This window comes from Nipponia nippon, unplaced genomic scaffold (assembly GCF_047370975.1).
Source record: "Nipponia nippon isolate SJK-2023a ecotype South Korea unplaced genomic scaffold, ASM4737097v1 scaffold_5, whole genome shotgun sequence".
In the NCBI taxonomy this organism is placed as follows: Eukaryota; Metazoa; Chordata; class Aves; order Pelecaniformes; family Threskiornithidae; genus Nipponia; species Nipponia nippon.
This window is the reverse complement of record NW_028262369.1, coordinates 13,718,392-13,742,411: the sequence shown is the minus strand read 5'-3', so window position 1 is coordinate 13,742,411 and position 24,020 is coordinate 13,718,392. Positions and strand designations below refer to the sequence as shown.

The following is a 24,020-nucleotide window of genomic DNA, read 5'->3' as shown; positions in this document are numbered from 1 at the left end:
AAGAAAAAACTCTTATGAGTCTTTCTGTTCCAGGTTCATTTAATCAATGAAACTCTTACTAACTTCCAGTTGATGTATTTTCTGTGCCTTAAATATCAATTCCATCAGCTCTGGTGGTCTCTTTCCTTTTGGGGTGTCTCTTGGTTGGGCTAGGAGAGAGCAGTCTGTCTTCATCATGGTGGATAGTAGAAGAGGAGTAATGGTCAATAGTAAGTGATAAATATTCATTATTGTTCCAAAATAGAGCTTATAATGCTCTTGTGATGTAGTCATTAGTATTGTAGAACATGACTTAGTCCCTGGAGACTGCAGACACATACTTTGATGTTTTCCAGACAAAAGTTTAGTCACTTGAGTGACTAAATTTGGGAGCTTACATTATATTCAGTTGGTTGAGTATACATATATTTTTGTAATTAACTTGGAAACAGTATTGGCAAAGAAATTACCAAATTGTGCTACTAAGAATGTTTACAAGAAAACTTCAGAGCAAAGGCAAACTGGTACACACTGTTTGAAAAAGTAAGTTCGATACAAATTACAACAAGAGAAAAAGCTAGAAGGAATTGGAGGCTGCAGAGTTTCCAAATGAGTTTCCTTCACTTGCATGGATTTTTTCCACCCTCGTGGGAGTGAGGAACTGTTTTTATTCTAGCGTTGAAGGCCTCTCCCTCTCTACCCTTCCCTTCTGTCTAAGCACATCTGCAGGGTACTGTGGCAGTATATTTATGAGGGCAGCATGACAGGGTCTTGCCAAACCTGATGGGGATACTTTGGGAACTGCAGATGCTGCTTCCGCTCCATTGAAAGCATGAACTAATTATGAACTAGATATTAGTGTGATGGTCTCGGGAAAAGGAGAAACCTGGTAATGTAATTCTGAAAGCATTAACTCAAACTTTTTTTAAGGTCCCACATCAGACGTCACCTCTGAGGTCATCATCTCTCTACTTTGTGCCTAGTTGCGAGTAAAGCTTGCAGTGAGAATATTTTTCTTCTGCTGCATTTATCGTCATTTCGCTGGATTCGGTCAAAGACAAGGACTCTTTTCAGAGTTTCCAGACAAGCAGACATCACTGCTGCTCCCAATTCAGAGATTCAGTGGCTAATCCAAATGTTTCTTAATGTTTGTGTTCCTGTGGACTAAGTAAATGACACTTCCCCTTTGTTCCCATTTTTTATTTGTGCGTTGGGCTGGAAGGTAGGTCATCTTTACTGTTTACTCTGCTCACACCTGGGTGGTACTGGAATATGTGAATGGTGAAAATCCGTGCATAATTGGTGAACCTTTTAATTGTCTAACTGGGCTAACTGGTGCTGCTCCCACCTCTACCCTTTTGTCTGTCTCACCTTGCAGCAAACTAATATAGGCAGTGGAAACCACTTTTTATATAAATTACTAGGGTTTTGGTGATGTTTGCTCACTGGATTGGCTTGTGGACTCAGACAAATGACAGACCTATCAAACAGGAGAGGGTGGAACTATGCTACCAGGAGAGATGCCCCTTTTGATGGTACTCAGTTGTTAGACTGACTGCTCTGTAATACGAAACCTTATCCTTAATGACACTGGGTTCTTGCCTGCTGCTTGGCTATAATGTTCCAAGGACATAGATCAAATAAAAACACTGTTAATGCTTTTATGATAGCTTGCTGTAAAAATCCGATTGTCTTGCTATTACTTTGTTAGTAGCAGATCACCTTCTTCCCAGTGTTCTAGATGGCAATTTAAAAAAAGTTCATGCCACTATATTTGCAAACACTGACAACTTTATTTTTAAAGATTGTATTTGAAAATGTCTTTTTTAGAAGGTTAAGTGATGTTTTCTAAAAATACGAGTAGGTTACATTTTATCATCTTTCTTTACTTGCCAGAAAGCATTGCTGCTGGGAAGTCCAGTCCCATCTATGGCTGTGTGATTCAGCTTCTCTCTCTTGTATTGGCACCAGTGATTGTGGAGCTGTTGCAGTTTTTCGGTACAGTTAGACTTGCTGGTCCCGCTGGACCTGTGTTCGTATAGCTGCATCACTCTGTACTGTTCCGCTGGCTCAAAGGGTGCATTAAAAATATCTTGCCAAGGTGGGAGTGCTCATTTTGGCATTAACTCAGATTGATATTGGTCTCTGTGAATTGTGATCCCCAGACTTTGCCAGTTCCTTGTCAACAACAATGAGGAAAAACACACAGTAGGAAACATGTTTTAATCTCCCTGTTGCCTGCAATGTTCATGCTGGTTTGCAGCCATAGGAGAAGACAGTATTGCCTATTAGCTGTGACTTGGAGTCCCCTGATCAAGTATTCAGCAGCAATCACCTTTCTCTCACAACAACAGTTTCCGTAAGTGATATGGATGCTGGAAATCTAGGGCTTTGCTATGAGGTTGAGCAGTGTATTAATGGGAAAAGCTTAAAAAGTAGCTGCTGCAGTATTTCATGTGTAATGGTTACTCTGTTGTCTGTGATCTCATACCTTGTAGTAGTTCCTTAAAATCATTTTGAGAAAATGCACTGTAGGAGACTTTTCTATTTGTATACAAACTCTAAGTAGTTTTGCAAGTTCTTTCTAGACTCTTGACTAGAATATTCAAATGTTTTGATCACTTGACTGTTGGTTTGTGCCTGGAAGAACCTGCCCTGGCTTACGAGCGAGTGCCCCCCTCAACCTATTGTTTCCTTTATGCATTTGGTGCTTAACTGTGGTGTGTTCTCTCAGCCTTTGAGTTGGTCCATCTGGCGAAAGGTGTGGGATTTTTAGGATAACGAATCCTTCAGGTACTGGAGCGTGTGAATAATTTAAAATGTGAATGTTGTGTTTTATGTAGTAGTGTAACTATTGATGTAAAATATTCTTAAATCAAGCTGCTCTTTAAATACTGCAACGCTTCTTTTCATGTATTGGCAAGCATCACTGGCTTCAAGTGACGTTAGCTGGTGATAACCTTTCTAATAATTCCCACAAAATAATTTAATTATTATTGAAAAATACAAGACAACCTGGATTTTTTTCAAAGCTAGAACGCTTTCAAAAGTAAAGGAGAAAAAAAAATATATTTGAGCCAGTCCTAGCATTTGTGCAAATGCTCATAAAACCTTCATACTGCTGGTGAGTAGCAAACATTCTGCATACTGTGTAACAGCTGTGCTCTGTCAGGCCAAGGATCTCGCGCTTTGTCTCTGACATGAAGAAAAAAAAAACACAACCCCAAAATGGGTACAAGAACAGAGCAATGTGATACTTCACTATACTCTTCCAGTTATTGGCAGCCTTTGACTTCGGAAACTTCTTGAGCCAGGAGTTGCATCTGGAATGTAATCGAATAGTCCTTTTTGGACCTTTCTTCCATCAGTTTGCCTTGATTGCCTTCTGAGTCCATTTATACTTCTGGCCAACATCCTATGTAAATGAGTTTGTCTCACTGGGGGGTGTATAGGAAAAACCCGTCTCTTAGTTTAACCTTCTGTTTGATAACTGTGTGGCTGTACCACTCGTAGTTGTGTAGCAAGGGGTGGGGAAAGAATAGTCTTTTTCTACTCCCTTTCTCCAAGTGGTTTGTAATTTCTGTAGACTTCTGATATATCATGCCTTAGTCATCTTTTTTCGAAGCTGTGGATTTCTAGATCTATTTAGTGTGTTCTTCTGTGTGAGATACAATACTTCATGAATTGGATCGCGTGCCACACTCTTGTTACGCCTTTTCTTCTTCTACCTTATGTCCATTCAGGTTTTGTGCGTGCCAGGGATTTATACAGTGACTTGAATATGTTAAAAATTATTAGGAAAGTAATGGAACAGAGAACTTCCTATTTTTCCTCCCTAACTGGTGCTTCCAGGACACTGCTATTTTGCCATTTTCTAATGCCTGACACTATCCTTATCTGTGAATTCTAGTTGTTTCCACTTGTGCTTATTCTGTGTCCTGCTTTGATTGCAGCACAAAGGCTTTAGATCAGTTGAACTGTTCAGAAGTTTATTTTGTATCAAAAGCTGTTGCCACATTTTTTTATTGTATTGCAAATTTGGAAACAGAATGGTAATTGACAATATTCAGTCTTCTGAATGAAAGAATGAATTGACATTTTCTATAGTAGTAGAAAATCAGTAAAACTGCCATAGCAGTGTTGGGAAGGTTTACTGTGAAATGAGCGCTGCCCTGAAAATAGTCTGGTGTTACTTCGTTGTTAGAGCTTGGGAGGGAGTGTTGTACATGCAATAAGACTCACTTTTTTTTTTTTCTTATTTGTACCAGTGGTGTCTGAGTCCAAATTCAGTTTTGATAAGTAGACTTTATTGTTAAATATATTAAACTATTCTGTTAATTCTATAATAAGTGTAAATTCTAGGAATTTTAACTAAATTTAATCTTCTAAATGAAATCTTTACCTCTGGGCATCAACAGTATGTATAAACTTTTAAGCAGTTTTACCTACAGATAAAAGTGACTCTCTGGCTATCTCCCATGATGGTCTTTTTGGAGGAAAGAGGTACAGAAAGTGTTCCGAATGCGTTTCCAGGAAGAGGGCACATTTCCTATGGGAACTTGCACTGCAGAATAATGGGGCAAGGATTATCCAATGCTCCTTGTAGCAGCAAAACATAGCATTACCAGTAACTCTGAAATGCGAGAATAGCAATACATGGGATCTAAATTTGGCGATTTCTCTGTTTCCCCTCATCTTTCTGACATCCGCGGGTAGCATTTATAGAACTGTTTCGCAGAGATGGAGGAATGTTTAGATTCACTTTACTGGGGATCTTGCTGAGTCACAAATACTTTTAACTGCTAAGAGCTGGGGAAGAAGCATCGGCTATTTTGCTCTTTACATAAAGCTTTTACTCCTGATGCATTTTAGGTGTATATGTCAAAGTTGGTGTGTTCCACAAATTCTTATTTTGAGAGGTGCTCTTCCTGTGGATATGCATAGGAGAGCATTCCTGCTAACCCGTTTCGTATTTTTTATGTTCTTCATTCAGTGTTTAAAACTGACCTTCTGTGTGTGTCTATATATCTCTGTTTTGCCAGTGCTGGTGCTGATGTATCTGCATCTGAATCTGCCACTTTGTCCTGGCCCGGGCTCTGTATGTGATCTGGTAGTAATCACTTCTCTCAAGCAGTCAGAGGAAGGTGCTGATGCTACGCGCTCCCCATGGGTAACCTCATGGTAGTTAATGCACTTGCACAGGGTCTGTGAGGTCTAAGTTTAGTTCCCTTTCTTGCCCCAGGGAGATTCAAACCTGCATTTTCAAGGAGCAGCAGCCAGCGGATAAGTGACTATTCTGGGAGCAGTCTCTACGCCCTTGATTGAAACTCTGTTCTGTGGTTTTCTCCAAACAAATGATGAAACTTTCCTTAACAACAGTCTCTCGAGATCTTCCCGATCTCCAGTGGGAGCAGGAAAAGGCAGAGCGGCAGTGTAGAGAAATGCACCGAGACTGAGGTCCTACTACCGCTTTATCTGAACGGGAATTGTGCTATCTTGCCCTGTCGCTCCTTTGAGACATTCTGAAGGGACTGCAGTAGCTGTGAGATGGGTAAGGGTTAAGTCAGCCCGAAATCTGTAAGACAGAAAAGCGGGAGCTGCGGCTGGGGGAGATGGTTGCAGGGAGCTGGAGCCGAAGCAGGTGAAAGGTCAGAGCTGGCCTGTGTGGGCTGGGAGCTCTGCGCAAGGCCCGCGGCGTGGGGAGGTGGTGATCGCTGGCCGACACACAGCGCCGATTAACTGTTTCTGTTCATAAACACTTCTCGCTGAACAGAAACAAACCTGGCATTAAATACCTAGAAATAGCCATGTCCCACCAGTCTCGGTTACCACAATGCTTTGGAAGAAATTAATCTCTGACACTGATTGAGGAGACTGACACTGACTTTGAATTGCACCCAGGATGGTGTTCTGAGCAAGCGATGGGTTTGCAAAAGTGTCCAAGGTCGTGAGACGTTGTGCAGGCATCTGCAGTTCAGAGACAGAACCTTATAAGTGATTTTTTTTTTTTACGCTTACATTTGTTAACACCATTCAATTAAAGCAGATCTAAAGGCTTCTGTTAATAAAGGGATAAACTCTGTAACTAGGAATGAGGGTTGGCTTTTGGTCTGTATGATAGAGTTACTGACTAGTTATGTCTGGAATTTAAAGCAGCAGTTGGTAAATACATTACATTTCAGTCTTTTCATGGTATTGTGGAGTTATATTCTCTACTTTATAAAAAGAAAGTAACAATCACTGGAGAATCATAAATATTTACATTTTTGGGAAACTGCACTTCAGGAACACTGTTGCATAGTGACAACCCTGATGCTTTGCTTTGAGTTCCTATTTGGTGACACTCACGCTAAGTTGCTTCTCACTTCCCTCTCCAATCTTAATTTCCATTGGGAAAGTTACTGTTCTTGTTGTGTGGTGCTGTTAAAGGACAGGAGAGGTAAAAGGTTCAAGTGTTAAGAAAACGTAAATGCAGTCTTGATAGCTTAAAGTACGCAGAAAAAAAAAATCAGTCCATTAATGTGGAGGTTCATGCGAATAGCTGTGGAAATAGAACTTCAGTTTTGTTTTTTTATTTTATTTATTTTCCTAAACTGTAAAACCAAAAGATCAATACAATGACAAAAGTAGTTTAATATAACCCACAGATTTTACTTATGAATTAGATGGTACTTGAGATACTAAGCCACCATTAAGAGATCTATCCAGTATTAAAATGGCGCTTACTATTGAGAAATAACTATTGGCCATCTGAAGCTATTTAATATAGGTGTAGTTAGATTCAAGACTGAAGTTTCAAAGTTACTTAACCTCATGTGTTTGGCTTGTTGCCATGAATATGAAATTAAGTTTCCATAAAAACTGCAAGATATGAAATTAAGCAGTCTCAGTAGTCCTGAGTTAAATTTGAGAACGAGAGCACTTTCCTTTCAGATTTTTTTCCCCAGAATTAGAGTACCAAAACCTACCTGTCATGACTTCTTAGCAAATGTGTGGCGAGTTCAAAAAGTAAGCTGGTGGAAAACCGTACCTGCTGTACTGAGCCTACTAGGTTGAAATCTGTGCAATGTCTGCAGTCCTCTTGCCGCTGGGCTTTCCTACTGGAGGTAACCATTTGGATGAAAGTGTCTCAATGGAAGATGCTCATTTACAGCAAACTTTTGAGGAATTTGTAAAGTTGAATAGCTGTGTTGTATGGCGTCTAAGTAGATCATGTCAAAATCGTGCTTTACAGCAACATGCTTTTTGGATCTTGTTAGTTTGGTATTGCTAACTTTTTCACCTACATGTTTAACTAGTTGGTGGATGCATACAGCACTGGCAGTTACTCAGTTTCCTCAATTTTGGATGCTCAATATACTTTGTTTCACCAGAATATACAGTGTGTTCTTTCAACAATATTATTTAATGCTCTTGTAATCTCCTAATGCTTGAGAAAGCTAGTATGTCCTTTTTGGTATCTAAAACGCAAATGCAAAGAAAAAGATGGAAGAATGCGGTTTCGGGCATGGTGTTACTTTTAGAATTACAGCGATGAGGAACATACATTAGTTCCCAGACACTTTTCTTATGGATTTGATGTTTACTTTTATTATCCATTGGTAGTATTGCTGTTCCAACTAGCTGTTGCTGCTAGTATTTTTTTCCACCTGGAGAAATATATTGTGGCTAAGTTGCTTACACAAGCAAGCTCTTTCTGTCTTATTTCTGTTGGAGATGTTGCAATAAACAATGTTTATGATTCTGTCCTGAGTTCAGTCTCACCAGAATAGTGTCAAAAAAAAAAAGCTTCAAGTACCTCTGAGTCCTTGTTCCTTTACACTTTAATTTTTTTATCACTGACTTTCTTATCTGAATCATTCTTTAGGGCTGCAGGGTTCTGGTTGATGCACGGGACAAACTGGGGATCCCTTGGCAGTACACCGAGAATGAGAAGCATGGAATGTTTTTGATGGCTTTTGAAAACAAAGCTGGAATGCCCATAGAGCCTGCCACTTTCCAGCTGTACGTACCTGCACTGGGCGCGCTGTGGAGGGATTCAGGAATCAAGGAAGCCTTCAGCCGTCGGAGCGAGTATCAGCTGGTGAGTACGTCCATCTTCATGGTGGGAGGAAAAAAGTTCCCTGCTGTATAAATCTCTCTTCAGTTGAAAGATTGCTTGCTACATGCAAGATTTAGCCATCATGTGGGCCGTTAGTAGTAATGCTGTAAATCTGAGCACTTCAGAAACAAGTAGTAATTGGAGCCAAACTTGAAAAACTACATGGCAGTAAGAGGGAGTGGAAAAGTGCATGACTGGATAAACTGGAAGAGCAAGAGGAACCAAAAAAGGCAGGAATTGGTTGAACTAAAAATATTTTAGCAGCTCAGTAGGTCTGTTCATAGTAGGTCACTGATGAAGGCACACTTAATTTGTAACTTTCCAGTCCTGCCAGCTTGCACTATATTGATACTGGCAAACTATTCCTGCATGCAGATCTTTTGAAGTGAATGCAACACCCATTCCGGCTGCTGCTATTTGACTGTTTCTTTTCATCCTGACGTCTGCAAGTGAAACTTGGATAAGCAACTGAAAGATGACAGTGAGCTTAAAAATGTGCTATCTTCCTTGCTTTCTTGTTTCATGCTCTTGTGCCAAAATAGCTGCACTTCTGGTATGGAATATGTTTCTAACGGCTGGTCATAATCCACTCCTTTTTCTTCCTCTGTACAAGATGGAGGTGCTTTTTTTCTCTTTTTCTTCTCTCTTCAGCGAAACAAGGTACTGATCCATGCACCATAGTACCACTGTTACTAGTTCTTGGAAGACGATATGGGATGCTATCCTAATTATTCTAATAAATGTATCTTTATGATTTTGACATTAATTATGCTTTAATCTGCAGGTAGAATTCTTTCTTTCAGGTGTTCTGTTCCCAAACTTGATTCAGCTTTTCTTTTTTTTTCTTCTTTTTTTTCTTTTTTTCTTTTTTTTTTCTTTTTTTTTTTTTTTAAAAAGGCAGTTAAAGGTGAAATTCTTCATGCCTGGATATGCTATCTATGTTTAATTAGAGGAGTTAGGTAGAGGATAGAAACATGGCTTTGCATAGTCTCCCTTAAACACTTACAAATCAACTCAATATAGCTATAGAAAAACTAGATAAGTTCAGGTGTGAAATTCTTGTAGTTTGTTTCCTCATGCTGCTCCTTTGCATGGGTTCTCTGGTGTCTAATACTGTAGTTAAACTCATGTTGCAGCCCATAGGTACTCACCTGTCTCCACTAATAAGATGCCTTTTTGAGTCTTGTTGCATATTTTTGAAAACTGTTTCTGAAGTATCTTGAGACTGGTAAGTGGCTGAAGAATAAATAAAATGACTAGTAAAATTGTCACAGGATGATTGTATAAGCCTCATTTCCTTAGGCTAAAAATGTAACAAATTCCATGTTACAGCGCTGGGGATGGGGAGGGAGGATGTGCAGGGGGGACAGAAGATAAATTAATTGTTCCATAATTCCTAGCATCCATAGACACAGGCCAAGACTTTGCTGTTCTAAGTACTGTTCAAAAGTGGAATAAAAAGATGGTTCATGCCACAGGGAACTTCAATTTAACATGAGACACCTACTAAGAGAATCCAGTATAATAAGCAATAATTGCATCAGCAGCCTGTTAAGAATTTTTTTTTTCTGAGAAATGATATGATCAAGCATGGGTTTTGTTTTTAAGGGGAGATTCAGATTGGGATCATGTGGGAGGTTCATTCCTGTACTGGTCAGCAATAAAATTGCATCAAACTGGAAAAAAGAAGTCCAGTTTGTTGAATAAATAGCATTCCAAGACTAGTAGGCCTACCTCTGCATTCTCTGGCTTTGAGGATTAAACAGGAAATACCAAAAAATAAAAAAGCCCTACAAAAACCCAGCATACAGGCATGCAAGTGATCATTTAATATGCTGTCATCTTCAGCATCATGGTATAGTTCTATCGTGCATCTTTTTGGATGGTGTTCATATAACCTGTTTAATGTTACTGGGGTGACTGGAACTGCTGCAGGCACCAGAACTGTTAACTTGTCAATAGTACAACAATACAGTAGACTCCAAAAATACTGTGTAACTCAGTCCCACTGCATGCATCTGTGACATTAACAGCTTGAAAATCCTGGGTGCTATTATTTTACTGTGCAGGCTGCCTCACCAGGAGATTATAAAGTACCTCAATTGTAATTAAAAAGCGCCTACTGCATAAAAGTTTTTTAAATGTAATAGATTGTTCTCAAGGATATAAATGCTACTTCTGCATTGATCACTAAACAAATTAAGACCCTAATAACTTGAACAAGTTTCCATTCCTCGCTTCTAGGTTCAGCAGAAGTCTGATTCCCTGAGTACATGGGGATTAGCAGCAGTACAATTCCTTAAAAAAAAAAAGTTTAAAACTGCACAACTTTTTAAAGAAAGCAGGTGGTTTAAGAAGATGCCTTATTTATAATTCATATGATGTGTATAAACCCATACCTTCATTTAGTTTAAACCCTTGCTGGTTATAGACTCGTGTAAATAAATAGAAGCCAGATATAGTGGACTCTGAGAAAATAAGTCTTTTCTGAACTGACTTTAAGGCTAAAGAAAACCTCTGCATCAGCACTCCCTTGCTTAGTGTTAGTGAGCTATTAAATGGGATATGCTTGGTTTGAACTTAATTTCTTATCTTTATAATAGTTTTAAAATCATCACCAAAATTTTGAAGCTTTACATTACTATGATCTTTCTTAATGCCTCTCAATGTTTGAAATAATAACCTTGCGCAGCACTTGCATTGTCTTCACCTTGGTCTTAAAGTCAACTGAATACCAGCTTTTTTTATTATTGTTATTATTTTGGCTTCTAAGCCATCAGATTATATTGGTCTGCTTTTGAATGCTCTATATTTCTCTAGGAAGTTGTATGACTGTTTAAAAATGAAGAGTAAAACGTGTTGGTTGGCTAACTAGAGCTGAAAATTGCAGTGTACAGGTGTCTTCCTAGGGTCTGTGATGCTAAGCTTAATGACTGACTCAGCAGTAGCAAACTTGTTGAAAGAAAATGGCTCTGACCATAACCTCATACAATCTGAAAGCTTCTTCTCTGGGACCACAGAAGCTGCCTCTAGGCATTTGAGTGTTTTCTGCTTCATATTCAGTGCCTAGAAGTGCTGGCTGTAAACCCGTGTCTGGGTCTTTGAGCCTTTCAGAAGTGAGTGTGGGTGGGTTCTACAATAGCAGGGTGCTTTTTTGCTTTTTTCCTTCGCTGTCTTTCTTAAAGCAGACTAACCAATTTCACTGTCTTTTCACAAACATCAGCCTCTCACTCTTCCCCCGCCTCAGCCTGTCCCCACCGACCCAAGTTCCTCTGTTCCTTGTATGTAAGCCAAGTAGTTTGGGGACAAAAGCTTCATTGTATGTTTGGTTACATTGTCACGTCTCTGTCCTCGTTTTTTAACTACTAGGATAGGAATTCCTTTGTAATCAGTATGTGCTTCTTCTCTCTTCTCCCCCTTGCCCTCATTATCCTACCCCATTTTCTGTCTGTGTGTTAAAGGAATACATTTATCACGTGTCTCAATGTCCTGTAACATTTGTTCTTTTGAGGTTGCCTGTGGTAGTTTGGGCAACTGGGTGTTAATTCTCCATTGCCAGCAGGTGGAGACAAATTCTATTTTGAATGGCTTCCTTGGAGAAAGGACCTTGGGACTTCAATTATGATTTAGCTGAAAGGGTGGAAGCTTCTTCAGTCTGAGCCTAATAACAAGTATTTGGGTATACTTGGGAGTTTAGGTACATGTATAATAACCTGCAAGCTTTTTTGCACCCGTAAATGATGTTTCCTTTTATGTCATAAATCATGGAGATTAAGGCCAACAGGAATTGCTTTCGTCGGGTGGTTTTTGGTTTGTTGGGATTTTTCCTCCTCCCAGGTATCTAGTGGGAGAATGTGAGAAGCCATTCACTTTTGTTTTAATGTGTCCGGAACAAACAAAATCTGAAGTGAGGTTAGCTACTTTTTTTGACTTCTTGCAGCTTGGCATGCTTCATGTCATTATGGATAAAGATGGGACAAATAGGGCTTGTCAGGCAAGAAAATGATAGTTCTGTCATGGTCAGAACAGATACATATTGTGCGCTAGCACTGTTGCAGAGCTTAAGCTAACAATGAGCGGATCTGCAAAGGCCATCATCTGGCTTCATCAATTCTTAAAGCAAAATTGACATTGTTTTATCAGGTTTTTTAAACATGCACAGTGTTTTTTGTTTTTTGTTGGTTGTTTTTTGTTTTTTTTTCCGTTCTAACTACTCTTAGTCAAAGTAGTATCTTTACTTGAATGATTCTTGCTGCTTCCCTTCAAGATAGCAAACCTTTCTAGCCTGTAACTATGTATTTCAAGAGCTCTTGAACTTATCCTGTGGTACAAGTCATATTCTCATCTCTTCAGGATTGATAGGGCTATTTACTCTGAACTCCAAAGCCTATTTGCAGTTAAGGCAACTGTGCCGAGTTATTCACATGCACCCAGACTAGCTTCTGACTTGTGCTTACAGATACCTGCCCTTCTTAGAATCATAGAATCATTAAGGTTGGAAAAGATCCTTAAGATCATTCTTGATACAGAAAAGAGCATGGCCATCCAAAGAGGCTGCAAAAGGCATCTGTTGTAATGCAATTATTCTTAGTATATAGAATATATTAATGATCCATCGCTAGAGTATCAATTTAAATTTAATTGTTGTTATTGATGTATTATTATTGACGTTCACTGCACTGTTGAAAGAATTTCTAATGTCTTAACTTTTTTTTAAAAAAAAGAAAGTCAGCATTAATGGGAAATAGTGGTTCCTGAGAGGGAAGTAAGGGGCTTGCAAATATAGACAAAAACTTACTGCTGTGTCCATAGCTATTTTTAGATCTCTGCACAGGGAATTGTATGGAACACTTCCAGTAATACTTCAAATACTAAGAGCTTCTGAAGCCTTGGATGTGGGAAGACTCTGGAAACTGTTTTAAAGACTGTTTCTTTTATATTGATTCACCATTCTCTGGGTGTTTTGAGGTGTGGGAGTTTTGGGGGTATTTGTAATAGGACACAAGTTACTCCCCTATGAATTAACTATATGGTTTTTTCCTTCTAAGCAGACACCTGAAATAAATTGAAGTGGTTAAATTATGCCTGCCAGAACAGATAGTGTGCTGGAAATGTTGCATAGTGAACAGCCTGCTCCTTGCATTAGTATAGCTTTGTTGCTGCATTCCACTTATGCAAGGAGCTGATGGCTTCAGAGCCTCGTAGGCAGCCAGCTGTGTGTTTTGGGCAGTATGGAGGTGAGGCACTAATCACTCCCACTGATTCTTGATACAGAGTGGACAAACTGTTGCTTAAATGGCTTTATTTTGGTACAGAAATAATAAGTACGGCAGTAATGTAAGATGATTGGGAGTTAGGCTACATACCAGCTGCTGTAGCATATGGAGGTTATGTGGCAGCATTTGACTGCCTCTGTAAACCAAGTGAATTGAGAGGTTGGGCAGCAAAGCAAAGTACTGACTTGACGTGAGGAGTGAGTGACTTTTGAAGTGGCACGTTAAATGAAATCTACAGGAGTGGGCTCTGTTTTGTCAGAATTCTTCAGTGCACTTTACTTAAGGATTCAAGAAATCTTTATAAAAAAGTTTTGAACTGATCACTTGTCTTTAAGATGCAAGGGCGGAGTAGAGTTAGCCTTAAAAGCATGTTTCTAAGCATTGTACTCTTTCAACACATGTGCCATGGCACTGAAATGCAGGAGTACTTGTGCGTGGTATTGACATAATGCACTTCCTCTTGAGGAAATACCGAGTGTCAGATTAACTCTAGCTTATACAATTGGCCATAACACAAAAATGAGCTCTTTTTGCAACCTACTGTTTGAGTATGAGCTTACACAAGAGGCTATGAATGTTGCTTATTCTGTAAGGATGATTTTTTTTTTTTTCCAGAGCTGTGAAACTCACATATTTCATCAGTGAAATCCCTTGAGGCTTGACCAATGCTGGCGAGATGGACGAAGGAAATAGCCACACTGTTCAAAGTGCCAGCATGGGAAATCTTATTACCATTTAATACACGTAATTGGGACTAGGCAGCATCTCTTTGCCAAATTACTTAGGAGCTTTGCTTGGATATTTCTAGTTTGCAGAACTCCTGTGAAACTAAATTATTGCTGGGAAAGTTACATGGATTTTTTTTCTTTTCTAGATCTGGATGGGACATACTGCTCTGACCCAGAATTTTTTTTTTTTTTAAAACAATGGATTGACAGTAGTGCTACGAACCAGAAACTCATGTTTGCTGTTGCTGAGCCTTGGTATTTTGTAATTACACAGTGTTAGTGCTGAAAGTCAAGTACATCTGTATCTAACAATGGTACATGAAATTTTTTTCTTAAAAGCTAATTGTGAAGCTGTGGATGGTAAATAGTCCTGTTTGAATTTAGCTATTACACTTAAGGAATGATAGTGCTATATAACCTAAGCCTTCCCTTAAATTTGCCACTTTGGTGTTGTAACAGTAATAGCCTGTTATAATCTGGTTTTGTTATGTTAGAATTCTGAAACAGTGGCTTAATCTGACATAAGATGTCCTTTTAACTTAAAAGATGGTGAACTTGCAGATTTTATCTGTACAGCTTGAATAATATCCTGCTTTGGACTCGTATAGCAGGGTGAATTATGGAGATGTTTCTCTTCAGTTAAATATCTAAGCAAGGTTTTATGCCAGTGTTGTGGCAATTAAGTGCCAGAGGTCCAGATTTAAATTCTTAGTTCTAGTTCTGTCCTCTAATCCCAAGACCTCAAAAGTTTATGGTCAAGTTATGGAGTTTGACTCATCTTTGTACAGCAAAAGAAGTTAATTGATTGATTAAGTATAATACTGCAAAGCATTGTGGCTGGTCTGTAGTAGGAAGGATTAACAGTTGGAGCCTCTGGCTTCTAATCCTGTCTCTAAGACCAAATAGGAAATTTTTTTTTCAGATCAAAGTCTCAAGTAAGAACTCTGAAACAAAAGTGGCATTTTGTTAAAGGTGGTGAGAGTTAGTGAGTTATAGTTTGGGTTTTATTTAAAATTGAGAGGTAACATAAAGCAAAACACAGCTGGAAAACTTCGCACAAAATTCTGTGGATATTGGCTAATACTGTATAGTTTGTCAATTTGCATCTACAGACATTAAATGCTCAGTCTCTTATTATATTTGCAGTATTCTAAAAATAAATGCTTAAATGAGATATGTTAATGGGCCTGCTGCCGCCAGAAGAACTCCTTGAGCAGCATGGTGTTTGGCTGTACCGGTGGTAGTGTGTCTTGGCAGTCAGAGATTCAAATTCAGGACTAAGCTGGAGCAGGAGGCAGATTTGAGGGTGCCGTCATAACACATTGTCTGTCACCTACACCAAGGAATGCTTCACTTGATAATCTCCGTTTTGTTTTAAGTGCCACTGAGCAAGAGGTGAGAAGAACTTGCATTTAAAGTAGGCTGGATTCAAAACCATTTAGAGAATCAAAGGTCATAAATCATTTTACATTGCAAAACATTTTGAATTCTAGCAAAATCCACTTGTACAATGTCTTTTCTCAACGAGAGAAGCCATTCTCTCAAGCAAAACCATCTACAGAAAGCTGTGTGATGGGTAAAACAGTTATTAGCTGTTCTTAAACTTTCTGCTATTGGAGAGAAATAACAAGAACCAGAAAGGTCATGAATTATGACCTGTTCAAAACAGTGCAAATGGAAAAGTGTTAGAGAATAGCAGTCTGCTAGAGTACCTACCTGAAGCCTCAACCAAGGATTAAAGCCCTCTGTACTAAATGCTCTGTGGAAAAATAAAAGGATTCCTGCCATTAATTGCTGCTGGCCTTATGTTATGACAAAATGCCAACAGCTGGATGAAATGTAGCCTGCATGGAACTGGGAGGATAAGTTGGAAAGTAACAAGCAGATCATACATAATAAATAAGTGGATAACAAGAAATTGATATGCCTACCATATGGGAACTGTGATGGATGCCGAATAAAGAGCTGTGCTACTGGCTGTTCTGGTACTCTGTACAGTGAATTCCCGTCACTCTACAATTTTTCCATTCTTTTTTTCCATTTAAAGATCAAAAACTTAGGGCAAAATCACCTCTAAAGTCTGTAAAATGTACAGTGCATTAACGTCCTTCTGTCTATGGATACCAAAAGGTTGAAATTCAGACTTTGTGTGGTCCTACTTTTTAACTTTTAGGTTCTTGGAGGTCGATTTAAAAGCTTTGTATTTTTATGGTACTGGGTAAGGCTGCCTGTAGGAGTTTTTGCTTTTGGCCCATGGATGCCAATAAATCTTGACTGTATTTTTGGTGTGGTTAAGGTGAGTGAGAGAAACAACTTCATAGATACAGCTCCCATGTTGAAAATTTGTTATGAGAATTTGCATCGTGCCTAATGATTGCCATTTTTCTAGTTAAAAGATTTCTTTTTACTCATGTATTTTATTAAGAACAAATTTTTTTGTCTTTACCTCTTAGTGCTTGAGCCCAGTAGAGAACTCTTGGTGTCCCAAAAGATTGACAGAATAAATACTGTACTCATCCTTGCCTCTCTCTGTGGGTGTGTGGTAGCAGTTATAATTTGAAGTCTTACCTTCAGCAATAGCATTGAAACACAAAATCTAATGTTCTTAGACTGGAAAAGTCCTTTTGGCTCCCAGTTCTTGAAAGTAAATGCCACCCTGCTTCTGGAAAGAAGCTTTAATTTTAGTATGCATAAAATAATTAGAAAAAATACTCAGTATGTCTGTCTTTGCAGAATTGTTGTTCTAAGCCCTAATTAGTGCTAGTCTAAATCTTGCAGGACTGTATTGAATATAAGGATTTGTTCAGAGCAAGTACAGCTGTAATTAATCTTTGCATTCCCATCAAGAAATGCTGGCACATGCTGTGAGAAACAAGGAAGGAAACTTTCAGTTCAGGCTGTCTGAGCCAGTACCCAACTGCAGCTAAAAACCACTGGAGTAATCTCTTTATCCCTTTCTAGTGTGCAGGAAAGTTCTGGGCAGAGACAAATCTAACCGAGTGAGCAGCCTTTAGCTTTTGATTATGCTTTCTAAGTTCCATGTTCAGAAAGTTTCTAATGGATCTCAGTAATTCAAGAGACTTCAAAATTGGCAACTAGAATCTCAGCAGAGATTCACAGTAATGAGAATGTGTTTCAGAAATCTGAATAAGTACATTTAAAGGTGCGCTCTTTGTATGGCTAAGGGAGTTTAATAAACAGTTCCTACTGAAATTTGGTGGAAGCAGGAGAGAGCTCATATATTAAGTAATGAACATATGCATAGGTTTAAACCATGGTAGCACGTGAGGACAACTTTTATTCTAGTTGCAAGAAAATACCTGCATTAACATATATGTCTCTGCGTAACATTTATCTGTTTACGCTGAAGTCGAAAAACGGTCAAAGAATATTGTTTCTAGTGGAAGGGCTCCACTTGTCAGACTGGTTTCAACGCTTCAATCTCAAAGATATAGCTGAAATGGAGACTGTTGTATTTATATTACCATGATGCAGGTTTTTGACATTTGTGGTGTATTAAAGCTACGTGCACTTCTTCAAGATCCAACAAGGACTGGCGCAGCTGTGTAAAAGGAGAGAGCTCCTGCTGCTTCCTCTGCACTGTATTAGCAGTTTCTGACCCTGTGGCTGGTTTGGGGAAATTAGGTGGGGTGAGGAAAAAAAAGGCACTGCAAAAGAAGAGATGTATGGCTTTGTTAGGCCCATCTCCCTGACATGGCTCACTGTGCTCAGAAGAGCAGTGCTGACGATGCACTTCAGAAAGTTCCAGTTTTACACGTCAGTCTTTTGCACCTCATTTGTATTTTCTCTGTAGTAATTCAGCTTTCTTTCACATCGGTACCAGACTTTGTCCTCTCCACCTAGAATCCAGACAGTGAGCAAGGGTGACCCTCAGTGTCTTTCCAAATTCTCTAAAATGCTCTCTTGAGGAAAAACAGTTAGAGGTTAAGGCTTGGATTTTTCAGAGGCCACTGAATTTAATAGGATAATGTGTAATGAATGCTTTCAGGCTTTCCTGAATATCCTAGTTTATAGTAAGCTATGTAGGATCGAGAACAAGTAACAAGCACAGATGAACAAATAAGCAAAACGTGAAAAAACAAGTATGTTTTTATGAGGATGTCTTACTGGCATATCTCCTGGATTTTTATACTTAAGAGAACAGATATCTGAAGTTGTTTTTAACTTGTCACGCTGACAGTGAATTATGTTTAATGAGCCTATGTTCTTTAAAAGACAGGACCTGGGAGAAAGATGAAAAGGAAAATGCAGGTAGGATAGTTAGGTAGTGGTAACTTGCCCAGTTGGCTATGTTGTATTCTTGCTAGCTATCCAAATCTTGATTCTTTTGCAATGACTTCTTGAAAAGATTGTAATTTTCTTCAACCTACTTTTCTTCTAGTATCTTCCCCTGCTCCTGCTGTCTCCCTAACAAGCCTGCTCTGCCTTAAAACATTTGAGCGTTGTACTTAGTATGTCGTGCAAGGATAGAGCTTAACTTGGGCTGTAGTTCTGCGATAGAGTAATCACAGTGAGCAATAGGAAATGGTGGTTTGTGCTATGCTCTTGCTTATGTTGGCACAACTTTTTTGGAAGCTCTGCTGTAAGTTGGGAAGCTCATCTGAGGCAGAGTGCAACCTTGTGACTGATTGTAAGTGCAGCTGAGGTAGTGACGTGCTGTGGCGTTGGTGAAGGAGCAAGCAGCTGGCATTGCAAGTGAGCACGAGTCACCTTAACTTGGTGCTTGCCAAGGAAAGATGGCAATGTCTTTATCTCGCTGATTCTTCATCCAAGCAATGGTTCCTTTCCTGATGCTAGAATAAGATGCCCGTACCTCAAGGATGCTGTTTAGTTTTTAAAATGTTTGTGTTCCAAGCTATTGGAGTATCTGAAGTGTTTAGAGGAGGAGGTAGTGAGCAGAGGGAGGGAAGACACACAGTATTTGACTTTTGAGTTTATGTGAAATGATAGCTGTGCAACAGTGGAGGCTTTCATAGATTAGATGACTTAAGGATGCATTTGAACGTGATACTCTTCCAGAAAATCTCTCGAGGTTCCTTACTGCCACAAACCAACCAGCTGATAATTGAACATTAATGGAAGGAGCAGAGCTGTTAAGTTGTCTTCTCGAAGGGGAAGCTCAATACTCTGCTGCTCCTTTTTCTGAACCTGCACTAGCTGGGAAGGCTTTCTGTTACAAAGAAAGAAGGCAGTATGGTCTCCACCTTCTCATTAGTTTGCAGCTATACTTAAAGCGGCTCTGTGGAGTAAACCTATTTTGCTCTATTATTGACTTAGTATTTGGGGGAGGGGAGGAAAACTTCTTGGAAACATCATGCAAGATTTTCTGTTTGAGAAAGTGGAAAACATGTTGCTCTGAGAAGTAATTTATTGACACCTTTCAAATGTCTCCTCTGTATACAACACAGATTCCTGCAGTTCAGACTGTGGCAGACTTGTGCTTCACTTGGCTTTACTCCTGAACAAACTGTTGGTGTTTGTCCTTAGAAGGTCTGCTCTCCACCCCGCCCCCAAAGCCTCTTAGTTTGACTTGCTTTCCTTGATATTCACTTAATTCTACTTTGGAAAACTCAGTAAAATCTCAAACTGAAAAAATGGTGGTTTATTGATGGAACTCTTTCCCATTTAATTCCATCTCTGAATTCTACATATTTAAGACTTTGATCCATCTAGTTTCAGCCTGGTCAGAGTACAGTACTGAATCAGTAATGATGTTACATGTGGGCAGGAGGCAAGAGAACCACCTACTATATCCTCTTTTTCTGTCGTCTTTCTCCCAGTCCAGCACATGCATTCTAGGTTGCAAGGAGTTCAGATAGCCATCCGCATGGCTGGACTATTTCCCCCTCTGCAGTTCAGTAGGATGTGACTGGGGCCTTAATTAGTTTTTTATAGGCTAGTCTGCTCAACAGCTTGTAGAAGTTTGTTAAACCCAATTCAGTTTCCACTGTGGCTTGATTAATTTACATGTGTAGATGAGGCCTTAAGCATGGAAGCTAAGTCACTTTGTTCCAATTGCTTATTTCATCTTTAGATTTATTTTCAGATGCTTATAGTGCTTATTTTATATAGAGCAGATGCATGTGAGGGTGAATAAAAATAAAGCTTTCCATTTGATACAAGACCCCAACATTACTTGGGGTTTTTTTTCCTTCCATGGTAAGTCATTTCTAATAAGTCTGAGCTTCAAGATAGTAGCTTTATAATGATTGAGGACTGTGTCAAAGGACTTGGCTGTAGATGCACATGAAAATAGGATGGAGTTGTGCATTAATACAGCTGTTGTTCATACAGCTACCAACCTCATCTCACCTTGTGAGTCTTTGCTTGGGCATGTTTGATCCTTTAGTGAATCAGTACCTGAACAGCTTTAATTTTCAGCTCAGGTAAATCCATTCCAGTTTTGGTTTCATAAGTGAAAGTAGCAATGTGAGCTGTGTGATAGGATGGATTGAAGTGAAAAATGCAGGAAAAGCAATCCTGAATGTTTTGAAAGGGAACAAATTCTGAAATTAAATACAAAGAAGTTTAGGTTACTTGAAATCTTCATACTAAAGTATCAATAGTGCTAAGGTTTAAGTGCAAATTTGGAAGAACTTCCCCTTCTCATGCTGAAACAGCCTTCAGTAGGGGAGAGAATATTTGGAATAATTGATATGTCATGACTGGATGTGAATAAATAAAGTGTTTTGAGATAATGACTGTAAATCAGATCACAGAGAAAACTTGACTTGATTGTGAATGGAAGCTGAAGTTTATTTCAGATCACCGAAGGCTGTTTGAGGTTCACCGTCACTCATCTGCTGGACTCAACATGCGGTGTTGTCACTGGCACTGGAGCAGAAGAGATGAGGTTATAGGGAGGGCAGTCACTTCTTGGGTGAAACCCTCTCTCACAGACCCGAAGTACAGTTGTGAACTAATGAAATAAATGTTCTTGGCATATGACATGAGACAGCTTGATCACTAGTGATCTAGGGGATTTACAGGTGCATGTAAAGGTCAGACTTTGTAGAAGGCAATATCAATCTCGGTGTAAGTGGCTGAACATGAGATATTGAGTAGCTTCTCAGTGCTGAGAGCAACCTAGTATACCTTGTGAAATTCCACTGATTTGAGAAGTCACTGGGAAAGCAAGGATAGTAACAGCTGGCAGAAACAGCACACTTCACAGCTCAAAGTTAGTCTCTTAGAATTAACACATACCAAGCTATTATTGAAAAAGGAGAAGTTTTTTGTTTCTAGGGCAAGTGATTTTTGAAAATCAGACATGGAAACTGGCTTGAGGAATCCCTCAGACTTGCAAGCCTTGTGTTCTCTGTAGTTGAGCCTGTTGAGTGCTGAGGTAATGGGCATGGTGAAAAACTTCAGAGTAATGTGGAATTTTTTTTTCCTGCACTCTACTGCCTACACACTTGGTTTTATAGGAATCAAACTGTTAAATAGCACACCTGAGTGCAACTAAGGCTTAACGTGCATTTTTACCTCAGTCTGATTTCCACCTAGGAAAGCTAGGGCTTTCACATACCGAGAAGCTTTCTGAATCTTGCAAGACCATCACTTTAGTCTACATCGCATCTAAAAATGTCTTGGCTGTATATATACAGACAAAATGAGAAAATCTTTTTTCAAAACAAATTTTTCAATAAATGTGAGGCATAAATGACTCTTTCCAATCCTTATAGTCACCTTTTAACAGACATAGACAAATTTCAGTAAAACGTGTTTGAGCTGATGTTTCCACCGAAAGTGGAGCATTAGGGAACTCTGCAACAAATGCTTTGGTGTAGAAGTGAAGTAGGAAGCATTGTTCTGCGAGATACTCAAGGTTATGCCTGTTGTAAATGCATTCGAGTTGCTTAGCTTTCCAGCTGGCCACCTGCCATGGAAAAGTCCAAGCTCAACTTTCTCTCATGGCTGGTGTTAGCTGTTTTTTCAGCCCACAAGATCTAAGATATTTATTTCCCATCCCTTGATCTGATAAGATTTGAAAGGGAAACTCACTGGTAAACTTGTGATTTAGTCTTGATCAGATAGTCAGCACTGCTGACTAGATTAATTCATACGGTAATTTTTTTTTTGGTCAATGTTTATTCTAGTTCTGCAGATGTCTTCTGTAAACAAAGCAAGTTGCAGGTTTGCATACTGAGCTGCTGAAAACAAAGCATGGGACTAGGGCCACATAATAATGTGTTTGTGCATCGTTCCTGGTGGTTTGTAAAAACATCCAGTTGCTTCTAAATTCTGATGTGTTAGTTGGAAATGCCCATTTTTGCATGGTAGCTGCGCACTGAGAATAAATGGGATAATTTGCTGGTGATTGGCCAGAATCTTGGATCCATCCTTCCATTTACAGCTCGGGACTTTCTTGTAACTGTGGCAAGATTGCCGCTTTCAGTTGCGTTCTCTTGTGCGTTTTAGCCGACTGTGCTTGGAATGAGAAGTTGAGCTGGCATGCATTAGTTCAACTTCATGGAGAACCTCCGGTGTTTGAGATGAAAGGGTTCTGGCAGCAGTTTTAGACAATGCATTCGCTTAGACAGTTGGCAGGGAAACAGGAAGGAATCCTTTCATGGGATGCTTATGACTAGGTCTGTCGTCCACTCGTGCCAGGATGAGTGTGTGTGAGCTGGGCACACTACTGATGCTGGATACAGTAATCAGACTTTTTTTTTGTTGTTTAAACATAACTGGTTCTTTCACATGAATTGGGTATATATCCCCTTGCATCTACTCCTTGAATCTTGCTAGCTGCTAGTCGGTGAAGGCAAGGAAATGCTAAATCACCATAGCTAATGTGCAAGTCTGGTTAAGGATTTTTCTAGATTTTTTTTTAAAGCAATAATTTAACCCTTTTGTATTGCACCGTGCATCTTTGTGTTTTGTTTGTGGCCAGTACTGTTTTCTGTGCTGTTCGCACCTGCTTTCCTTCTAGTCGTTGCAAATCTGTGAAGCAGGAATAGCAGTGATGAAGAGACAGTAAGTAGGAGTAAAATCAAAACAACAGGGATTTGTGTTAATGTTTCTTGAAGCTTATGGTGTAGGATGAGCCTGCCTTAGTCTATTAACAGAAGATTCCTTTCCTCCTTGAGGTGCCGTTGCTAGTGTGCATATTTGAGAAAAATGGACAGAATTGTTAACATAGTATCAAGAGTAATTTATCTCATCTACATCCTGTTGATGTACAACACCTAGAGTTTCAGGAAAATATGTAACTTTTTTTTTCCTTGCAGCACTTTCAGAAAGAGTTGCTGTATTTAATTGCTGGGAAAAGAGAACACATGGAGGAGTTGCCCTTCACCACAGGAACTCCAATCCTGTTAAGAGTGTTTCTTAGCTGTGAGGCTAGAATTTCACTCGGTCACAGGGATCCACAAATCTTATTACTGATGCGGGAGCTCAGCTTAGCCTAGACTTTTTGGGAAAAATTAAATAAATATTTATCACTTTTTTTTTATCCCTGTGCTGTAAAGCATACAGTTTGGCCAGTGTGTCATGTAGGATAAGTTTATAGAAAGCCATCCTGATTTGGACAAACAGATTTTTGCATTGCCTCTTTGTACTGAGCTGACAAATAATGAATTTTTAAAATATTTTTGAACTTTAACATCAGATACCTACACTGTATGACTAGGCAGTAGAAAGAAGAGGTAGTTTTTAGAAGAAACTTGGAACCAAATGGTACTTTTTTGTAGCTGGTATGTTTGTAGGGTACAGATAGCGGCAACTTGGATAAGCACTGGAGTTGCTGGATGGGAGCCAGTAGCTCAGTCTGTTGTTAAGGAGGAAGTTAAATAACACTAGGGAGATTTGATAGCTAGAATTCTGTATGGCTTAAGTACAGAGAAGCGGTTAGTCCCTGCCTTGGAACTGGTGATTGAATGAAAAATTAATGTTTGCTTTGTGTCAATAAAT

At 39.2% G+C, this 24,020-nt stretch overlaps 1 protein-coding gene across 1 annotated transcript in view; it reads left to right on the top strand.

The window, feature by feature from the left end:
- The window catches only part of GNA12 (G protein subunit alpha 12), a 44,572-nt gene that overhangs the window by 5,789 nt on the left and 14,763 nt on the right, over positions 1-24,020 (top strand). The window contains exon 2 of the mRNA XM_087731854.1: positions 7,847-8,062. Within this exon, the coding sequence (XP_087587980.1) occupies positions 7,847-8,062 (216 nt within the window). The remainder of the gene's footprint in view (positions 1-7,846; positions 8,063-24,020) is intronic.